Consider the following 10,332-nt stretch of genomic DNA (forward strand, 5'->3'; position numbering starts at 1 on the left):
GACCCCAAAGCACTTTACACATCCAGTCATCCACCCATTCACACACACATTCACACACTGGTGATGGTAAGCTATTGTAGCCACAGCCACCCTGGGGCGCACTGACAGAGGCGAGGCTGCTGGACACTGGCGCCACCGGGCCCTCTAACCACCACCAGTAGGCAACGGGTGAAGTGTCTTGCCCAAGGACACAACGACCGAGACTATCCAAGTCGGGAACCGGCAACCTTCCGATTACAAGGCGAACTCCCAACTCTTGAGCCACAAGTAGTATCACTGGTATCGATCTGATAACAATACCAGCATTGATATCGATATCTGTTTCTCATGACATGACAAAATGTTGCTCTTACACTTTATATTTTAGGCACTGAATCTTTGTCTACAATAATCATGATATGAAATTAAGACTGCAGCGTGCACAGGCCTGAAAATTACACCGTGAATGTCAACTGGAAACAAAACAAGTCACTGAAAAAATTAGCAGTCTGTTTTATTTTATGACACTTCTCTTGCAACATGTTTCCATTCCTTCACATTTTCAGAGCAAAAATCAACCCTCACAGATCTTGAGTGCAATCCCCAAGCACGTCATAGTATAGTTTCAGAAGGTTGTTTCCTGTTACACTGTGCAACAGGAAACCTCTAAAAGACATAAAGTTTTTGGTTTGTAGAAGCGTGTGGTATATTTTTTCCAGTACTGTAGTGCTTAATCTGTCCTTTTATTGAATCAAAGTGCACTAGGCCTCCGCTCTGGGGAATTACATACAGACTATATACTATGTAGAGGAAACAAAATAGTAGAAGCTGTCTTTGTTTAATTCTTTCTAAATAAAGCTCAATGCTGTTACCATTGTTACATTGTCTAAAAAACATAAGCAGCCAGAGGCTAAAACCATGAATATGTCATCATCATCATAATCAGCAGACTGTGTGCCTATGGGAGGGTATACCAGCTGGCAGGACACTGTAAAACAATGACTAGCCTCACAATCTAAACTTTTAACCCTCTGTCTGTTCCCACACTACGTCTAAAAGAGGAGAAAGTTCAAGTGACAAGTGAGCCATGGCAAAAAGAGACATAAATTATCAGGGTTGCATAATGTAGTAGCATATTGCTGCAGCTGTGCAGTCGTCAGAAATATATTGGATTTCATCTGTCACCACACCGCACCCCTCAAAAAGTTAGTTCCTAAAAAGCAACTTCTGGTTGTACTCCCATAAAAACTTCTGCGTCAGAGGACTGATCTAATTACTGTGTGTGTTAGAGGGAGAGAGAGAGAGAGAGAGAGAGAGAAACTCCTCCCAACTAAAATTCACAGTCATCACACTATGTCACCCCAGTAGTCAGACAGGCGGAAAGAGAAAAGAGATAGTTCAGTCTGTGATGTGATGTGATGTGTGTTGTTGGGGAGTGCTTCAGTCGCTGAGTTATTGGTTTGCTGCTGTCAGCATAAACGTTAGCTACTTTTTCTATATCAGTTCATTTGACTGGTGGATTAATATTTACTATTTTTCAGTTTTTTAAATTACAAAAACAAGTTAAAGAACCTTTGAAAGAGTTGAGAAGAAGAGAAAAGGTTGGGACAACCTAAAAGTAGATAATTCTGCAGTTTTTGTCTGGGTTGGTTAAACTTTCTTGAAACGGGTAAGGACTCTTTTTGCTTCTTCACCATGACGTGCAGATGGAAGCTTCTTATACTGGGTGAGTCACATATGTGGGAGATGGAATGGAAAACATTATCTTTTAAGATTTTTTTTGTAAGGATCTGAATTTAGAATGACATCTTAGACAAAAACATTTTCAACATTTTCATTGAACTGCTGTCTAGTAATACTTAAGCTGTCTAAAATAATAATGTCTAAACAGCAGTTTTGGCTTTTCAGACATAAACACTCTTGCTTTTTGTTGCATTTGTTTAGTCACTTTTCTTTGAGATAAAGTTAGCCAGCATATTGTCATTGACAAAATTATAGTAAATTAATAAAAGTTCTAAGAGATTTTCTCAATTTTTTGTCGAATATCTCATTTCATCTAAACTATAATTCCAATTTTTCATGAGACATTACAACCATGTCACATTCGTGCAAAACGGGGCAACTCACCCAACAAATTCCATGATATAAAAGCCCAGTTATTACTTTCTTGGCTAACTGCGCATCATGCTACACATTAATTCTCACTTCATTACTGTCATGTGGTAAATATTCTTTTTAAAAAAGTGTTTCCTTCTTATTTCTGAATGACACAGTTCTGACAGCTGATAGTTTTTCTAAAAAGACACCAGGGACACAGCACAGCACTGCTGCCCTTTTGTGAAGAGGTTGAATGACCACCTTGTACATGTGCAGGTTTCCTTTGAGAGCTTTACTAACCGTACGCTAAGTCAGGGTTCGAGACTCGCTTAGAAAAGTGATTCTTAAAGGTTTCACTGGTTAGAAAACTAATATTAAGTTGACCTTTATACTTAATGTTTCTTCTCTTCTCCCCATCCTCCACCATCCTGTCAGCTATACAGAAAGTTATATTTAGCAATTGAAAAATTTAGCAATGTTTTAACTTCTTCAAATTAAGTCAGGAAACAAATGATTAAGTGTTGCTGCATCTAGCAACCAAACGTTTTAAACTGCCAACAGTTTTCTTTCATGGAAAAAACATAAACTGTAAACACAATGACAGGTGTTTCATTCTCCACCCCCACCCCAAAAAAGAAAAAGATGCAGCATATTTCTGAGCCATAACAATAAATTAGTTATTGGTTTCAAAGATTACACTAAATGTCCTTGTGTTTTTAAATAGCCAACTTTATACTTCACCCATCAGCTGTCAGTTAGGAGTTCAAAGTAAATGGACTGTGCACCCTCCCAGATGTAATAATGGTTTGTTTTTGTGCTCTGGCATGTAATGTTTTCTCACTCATACAAAGCACAGTTCTCCAGACACCAATGTGCTGTTTATTTAGAATCATATTTCAAAAGCAGGAATAATGTGAGGAAATTAGGATAGAGAATGAGGGCCTTTGCTTTTTCTTCCCAGACCTTTTACTATCACAACTATTTTTGTGCAATTTATATGATAAACAAAATTCAAATTCAATCAGAATAAGGTACTGACCTATAGTATACTAGGCTGACAGTTCTCGCTTGTTTTTCAGCTCTGTCTTTCTTTCTCATCATGGTGCTGTCAGTATCAGCAAACTGCCCTCAAGGATTTTCAGGAAAGAAAAAAAACTGCAGTGGTATGAAAATCTTTACAAAACAAAACATCAGACACTTAATCAGTAATGGAAAATGTGCAAGTTGAGCAATGTGTGGACTTTTTAATAAAATAATTAAACATATAACATGTATTATCTCTGAAATTTATTTTAAATAAAAAACACATATTTGTTATATGTGTTTTAAACCTTTTCTATCAAAAGTTTGAGTTTTTGGATTTTCAAGCTATTTTTATTTTTAAATCTATAACAAATTCATATTGAAGCACATATTTATGCAAATACATCTTTTCACATTTCTGTGTCCTTACAAAGACATAGACGAATGTAAAGATGACAAGCCATGTGGAGAAAATACAGTCTGCACAAACACAAATGGGAGCTACCACTGCCAATGTAAAGATGGTTTCAGAAACCCAACAGGGAAGGTGAATTTTACAGTTGGTGCATGCAGAGGTAAGTCATCTCAAATTGATGGTGATAACAACTCTGTGGTTGATTTGGAGAAAGTTTATGTCATACAGTCATAATGTATGTAAAGATTAAAGGTATCTTCTTTTTTTTTTAAGATATTCAAGAATGTTTCGAAATCAAAGACATCTGTGGACCTAACGCCAAATGTAAGAATTCAATCCCCTATTACTCGTGCACCTGTGATGATGGATTCATTTCTACTACTGGGAATAAAACCTTTCGTCATGATCAAAATGCTACATGTGAAGGTAAAATGTTGTTCTCATTGGTGCTGCCATTTTAGAGTGAGCTCTTCTGTTTAAGGTGATGGCAGAGGATTTTTTTTTCAGAAGTATTCTTACATGTCTTCTTCCTGCTGCTCTAGATATTAACGAATGTCAAAAAGGAAATCCCTGTGGTCAGAATGGATTGTGTAACAACACACAAGGCAGTTATTACTGCATCTGCAATGCAGGGTTCACTAACTATGGCAACAAAATGGCACGGTGCACTGGTGAGAATACTGTCCATCATCCATCATTAAACTGGGGTTCTTCCCAGTAAATGCAACAGAAACAAACAGAACACTTATTGAATACCTCTGGTCATCCGTAAGCAAATTTATTCATTAAACTTTCTTTCTTCAGAATTAAACTGTGATGTTTTCAAAGCTCTAAACGGGCTGGAAGAGGTAACTCCACATCACAAATACTATAAAGTATCAAAATTCAGCGCATATTATGAATAGAGTTGTCTCACATTTTTGTTTTATCGACCACCAATCTCTCTTCTAGAAATTTCCTATTGTGAAGCAGCTCAATAAAAGCTGTCAGGAGCTCACAGGGGACAAAAGTCAGAATCCATCTGATCGGACAAACCAGACTGAAGAGGACTTATTGAAGGTACTACTAAATTCAGAACATTTTAACCTTACTGCAAAAAAAACAAAACATCAAGTTTCTTGAAACCAGGCAGGAAAATAATGCTCTGCCTCTTTCAAACTGTCACATGATGCTTAGATGTCTCATAGACCGTTTACACTGAGGTAGCCTGACAGTCTGCCTCAGTCTGCCTCTGTTTCTTGTTTCTCATGGTCTCCTCTCTCTTTGTCTTTAGAGATTGCAGTCAGAAATAGATAAGATCTTGTCCAGTAAAGTTCTCAAAGACAGAGGAAGAGTCTCCACCTTTCTGGATTTGGTGGAGAATGTTCTGAGGCTAATTGGAGCCATGACGAAGATGCCAGGGAGAAACACAACTTCTACTCACACAGGTTTAATAAAAATTTGCATTTGCAGCAGAATTTAGAAGAAAAACAAACCAACAAACAAATATGTCCAATTCAGGTAGATATGTTCAAATATGACAGGAGCTTTTGCCTAGAGCTTGTACATTTATTATTAATTACATTTTCTTCAGCATTATTGATCAAGCAGTGTAAGATAAGAAAAAACAACAACATTTTTCTGGGTGGCTGTAGCTCAGGTGGTAGAGCAGGTCATCTACTGATCGGAAGGTTGGTGGTTCGATTCCTGGCTTCGCCTAGTCTGTATGCCAAATATCCTTGGGCAAGATACTAACCCCAAATTGCTCTCCGATGCATCCATTGGAGTATGAATGTGTGTGAATGTTAGCTATAAAGCACTTAGAGAGATGTGCTTGTGCGAATGGGTGTGAATGGGTGAATGCACAAGTTGTGTAAAGCGCTTTGAGTGCTCAGATGAGTAGAAAAGCGCTATATAAGAACCAGTCCATTTACCATTTATCTGGTTTCAGAGCTAAAAATGCTGGTACATCATGGGCCTGTTATATCCAAAACAAACACAACTTTATCAACTAAGCATGCTAAGTTGGACATCCACATGGAAATGGCGGCTGGAGAACCTGCCTATTACCCTGGTAATGACAACAAATATCAAATTTGTAGCCAATTTCATCACGTTATGACACACTCCAATTATTTTCTCCTTTTATTGTTTCAGGCTTTACAACAGTGTCCTTGATGAGCTACTCAAACCTGGAAGACTCTACAGATACCTTCTTTGATGGGCTCAAACCACAAAAGAACCAGAGCTTTAAAATAAACTCCAAAGTGGTGACTGTCACTGTTAGCAACAGAAATACAAGCCACCTCAAAACGCCAGTCAAACTGACTTTGGACCACTTGATACAGGTAAAGAGGAGAGCTTACTACTAATGTTTAGGGACTGTGTTAATCTACGTTGACAAACAGGAACAACAGAACAGTCAGTATCTCTGGTGTACATCTGTTTAACAGAAAAATCAAACGCACATCTGTGTGTTCTGGGATTCCTCGGTGAACGGAGGATCATGGTCTGATCGTGGCTGCGGTGTGGTGGAGTCAAACCTGGAATATACTGTGTGTTCCTGTAATCACCTGAGCAGCTTTGCTGTACTGATGGCCCTCTATGAGATGGAGGTTAAAACTAATTATATATACCATAATGCTTTTAGTTCAGAATTAGTTTAACTTCAACCCATTTTCATACAATAATGTTACCATTCTTTCTCTTCCACAATAGAATAAGTTCGAGTTGCAGCTGATCACCTGGGTGGGCCTGTCCATTTCACTGATTTTCCTATTCATCTCCATCCTGACATTCTCAATGATCCGCTCCATTAAAAGCACAAGAACCACCATCCACCTGCATCTCTGCATCAGCCTCTTCTTTGCAAACCTTGTCTTTCTAGCGGGAATCTCTCAGACAGCGAACAAGGTAAACAGAAACTCCACTTGCCATCAGCATGTATGCATTAGCAGAAGTTTCTGCCACCTTCAAATATAACAGAGAACTATATACTAAGTTGCAGCAAAGCTACTGTTAAATACCCCAACTCTTTGATCTTTGGGCTGCAAGAATAACAACACTCATTGTATAAATGCTCAATCCACAATCTCTTTAATCAGTACAATTCTCTTTATTCCATACTTTTAGCATTACAAACATCCGAACGGGAGATGTGCACTGGAGGGTGTCCAGCAAAATCTCAAAGTGTCTGACCGTTTCTCACATAATGCAACCGAAAACTATATAATGATTTCATAAGCTTAAATCAGAGGTATAATGTAACATAAGACAGTGTAATAATCTCACACTACTGAATTATTAATAAGAGATATTAATAAAAGATATATAATAGATATATAATAGACACATAAACAATTGAGGAATTTCTAGACATTTCTCCCTCTTCATATTCATCTACGTTATTCATGTCTGTTACCCTGATCCTCCTCTTTCCTTCACTTTCCCTATTAGGCTGGCTGTGCAGTGGTAGCAGGAATCTTGCATTTCTGCTACCTGGCAGCGTTTTGCTGGATGTGTCTGGAGGGCATTCAGCTGTTCAGGATGGTTGTCCTCGTCTTCAACACCAACTTTAAAACCCTCCACATGATGGCAGTTGGCTATGGTGTTCCAGCTGTTATCGTTACCATCTCTGTCTTAGCTAATTCTGGAGGATATGGCACTAAGAGATAGTAAGTTTCCCCAGTTCCATGTCTTGATAATTATATTGTTATATCGTTAATTTATGTTTGAATTACTTACTTACTTACTAAACTCTTGATATGCATTTCAGTTGTTGGCTAAATCTGGAAATCATTTGGAGTTTCTTTGGCCCTGTCTGTGTCATCATCATTGTAAGTATTTAAATAATTATTGAGTTTAATGTGATCCAAAATGGTGACTTGTGTTATGTTTAAACCTCACCTTTGGTCTTTCAGATAAACATTTTCTTCTTTCTCATAACTGTGTGGAAGTTAGCACAGAAGTTCTCAAGTTTAAACCCTGATCTTGATAATCTGCACAAAATAAAGTAAGTCACAACTCAAGCTGCCCACGCTAAACGCCCCATGCAATTGCTGCGTGGAAAGTATAACGTAATCTATTGCCTCACCAAAGTACCTCGCACATGACATGTATGCATCTTTGTTGCCTCCTGCAGGGCATTCACCATTACTGCAGTGGCACAGCTGTGCGTTTTGGGCATCATGTGGATCTTTGGTTGTTTCCAGTTTGAGGAAAGCACTGTAGCCATGTCTTACCTGTTCACCATTTTTGGCAGCCTTCAGGGTGTTATGCTCTTTATCATGCACTGTCTGTTTTCCAAACAGGTTAGTCACATTTGTCTCAAAAGTAAGGAACGAGTTCTGCTGTCTTTAGTGACGCCCATACTAAAGATTTTCTGAATTTAGGTGAGAGAAGAATATGAAAACATCCTGGCCAGATTCTGTGTGCCTCAGAAGAAGAGCTACAAAGAGTTCAATTACTCCAGCAAAGCTCAAGTAAGCAGCTATTTATATTTTATTTTCCTTTTTTGACTTTCTCACTAAGCAATATTAAAGTGAAATCAAAAATTTATTATGCACATTGATGGAACATTCATTTTGATTCGATTAATTTCATTTCATTTTGATTCATTTTGAACATTTGATCTGTTATGGAACTACTACTTAAATTTTAAACCCTAACGAAACTCAATTCTTTCCCATTGGTTAAAGAAGACAATAAAATATTATACTTAATACTTTTTCATACTTATACAACTGTTCTTCAACTGTTCCCTATACTTAAGGAACAGTTGAGATGGTTTTCACAGCTGATTGAACTATGCCCCTTTGTCATCTTCAGGCATCCAAGAGCAGCCAGGACACAGGAGAGTCTCATTTTTGAGAAGCTAAAACTTGACTTGAGACAAACTCTGATTTGCTGGAGACTTTCAGTCATTGGGACACATTGACATCGCACTTATAGCGCATCTGTTTGCTTTGTTGCAAAATTTTGTAAATATTACCATTCTTTACTATGTGTGGGCCTTTTATTTTAAGTCACTGAGTTATCTATTCAAATCATTGCAACTTACAAAATCCTTACAAAAGAAGCATTTTGTTAAGTTTTTCAAACAGGAAATTATGTAAGTAGTTTTAGAAGCATAAATCTACAAATATTAAAAATTTCATATATGAAAAAATGTTTTCAGATTATCATAATTGTGTATAATATAATTAATAATTGACCTGTTGCATCAGGTAAATCTAATAATGCTAATTCTTTAATTCAGGTACTGTATTTAATGAGCAATCTGAAACATATTTGCTGAAAAGCACCTTCTTCAACCACTTCCTCAAGCTTCTGAAAGACCCACAATAAGAGGACAATTATGAGACCGAAACATATATTTAAATGTTTTAAAAGTTTGTGTCTATATTGCTGAGCAATTTTCCTGTGTTTTCATTCTTGACTGCATCCATTCTCTGGGTTTTATCATGAAGCTATTTTAGAAGATTGTAATTTTTTTAAATGCATTTACAGTTTGCAATTACTTCTTTATTTATGTTTATTGTTAAAAAAAAAAAAGTTTTTTAATTACGCTTTTTTTTATGTTCTCCTAAAAGTTTTAGGGTAAATAAATATTCTGATGTATATCATCTTTAGTGATTTTAAAATGTATCGCATTTGATATAGAGAATAAACTAGCAATGAACACCAGAAAGACAACTTTTTGGCCATTATTTCAGAACACAAAGCTTTAATTCAATGTTAAAGCATTTTCATCACACAGACTGCACATATTTCACATGTGATTTCAATGTCATCTTTTTGAAATCAGGGTATAATTTTCATAAAGTACGTCCTTAGTAGACAATAACTTTAAGTTTTATTATATATTATATAATATATTTATTATATTATATATTTTAGAGGAAAAAGATATTTTAAGACATTTTAAGTGCTATATAATTTCAGTGTATTTTAGAAAAAAGAGCAAATAATGTTTCCCGATTTTAGGTTGGAATTAGAAAGTGATTCTTGATGTGTATGCCATAGTCGCAGTAAATAGTCAGTTTTACTCTCATGCACAACTGACTGTATCTGATGAAGTGTTGATCTGACTTTCCTGCATTATAATTATAAATGCAAAAAAGCACTATCAAATATTACAAGACTTAGGCCGTGTGACTTCCCAGCGATTTAACCAAAACATGTTTATATGTTTTATATATTTATTTATCTTTGTTTTCTGTCATAAACATTCAGGGTCCAACAAGATTTCTTTCGAAGGAAAAGAAAAATATAAAAACAAAATGGATCGTTTGGTGGAGAAGAAGAAATATTGCCACTTCAATAGTGTTTTAGATACCTTTTTTAAAAACTTCTTATATCTTGAAAGTTTCTGTAGTCAGGTGAACTATGGAGTTTTAGACTCTTTAAGATAACGTTTATGTTTTCATGTTAAATTAGTCCTGTAAATGTAGTTCCATTCATTTACACTGCACACATTAGGGGCTGCTTAGCAGACCAGATGGCTGAGTTTTCTTTAACATCACCAGTTCATACAAGCAGTTCAGTTTCTTAGTAAACACCCAAGAGACAATCTACATCATTTAAAGTGTACACTGCATAAGTCCATCATGCAGTAGTCCCATTTTTGGTAGTCCAGGCAAGTTGATATGCTAAGAAATAATTTTAAAAAGTAAAATGCATATTTACTGGTGTTGGTTAAACAACACATCTCCCCCCCCCCCCCCCCCCTTTTTTTTTTTTTTTTTTAATATGACTGGTACAAATTTGTACGCTCAATGTTTAATGCCATCAATTAGAGTGTTTTTGTGTTGTTTTGTACTTTTAGACTAATTTTTTGT

At 36.3% G+C, this 10,332-nt stretch overlaps 1 protein-coding gene across 1 annotated transcript; it reads left to right on the top strand.

The window, feature by feature from the left end:
- The first annotated feature begins 1,395 nt into the window (after window positions 1–1,395).
- On the top strand, window positions 1,396–9,252 carry LOC102779554 (adhesion G protein-coupled receptor E5-like). Its single transcript, XM_087840340.1, has 18 exons — window positions 1,396–1,705; window positions 3,156–3,239; window positions 3,534–3,674; window positions 3,788–3,940; window positions 4,057–4,185; window positions 4,319–4,362; window positions 4,466–4,573; window positions 4,788–4,941; window positions 5,445–5,567; window positions 5,651–5,841; window positions 5,947–6,108; window positions 6,212–6,406; window positions 6,950–7,167; window positions 7,269–7,329; window positions 7,414–7,505; window positions 7,635–7,803; window positions 7,885–7,974; window positions 8,321–9,252. The coding sequence occupies exons 1-18, from the start codon at window positions 1,675–1,677 to the stop codon at window positions 8,360–8,362; spliced, it is 2,187 nt and encodes a 728-aa protein (XP_087696466.1). The 5' UTR covers window positions 1,396–1,674; the 3' UTR covers window positions 8,363–9,252.
- The last annotated feature ends 1,080 nt before the right edge of the window (window positions 9,253–10,332 follow it).

Source organism: Neolamprologus brichardi, chromosome 4, assembly GCF_056152115.1.
Source record: "Neolamprologus brichardi isolate AB-2024 chromosome 4, ASM5615211v1, whole genome shotgun sequence".
Taxonomy (NCBI): domain Eukaryota; kingdom Metazoa; phylum Chordata; class Actinopteri; order Cichliformes; family Cichlidae; genus Neolamprologus; species Neolamprologus brichardi.

What these genes read in the sequence shown, in the direction of transcription:
- LOC102779554 (XM_087840340.1), top strand. Translation starts at nt 1,675, where the DNA reads ATGACGTGCAGATGGAAGCTTCTTATACTGG. An exon ending in CTTTGGACCACTTGATACAG is followed by an intron (nt 5,842 to 5,946) that starts GTAAAGAGGAGA and finishes TCTGTTTAACAG; the next exon opens with AAAAATCAAACGCACATCTG. An exon ending in TCTCTCAGACAGCGAACAAG is followed by an intron (nt 6,407 to 6,949) that starts GTAAACAGAAAC and finishes TTTCCCTATTAG; the next exon opens with GCTGGCTGTGCAGTGGTAGC.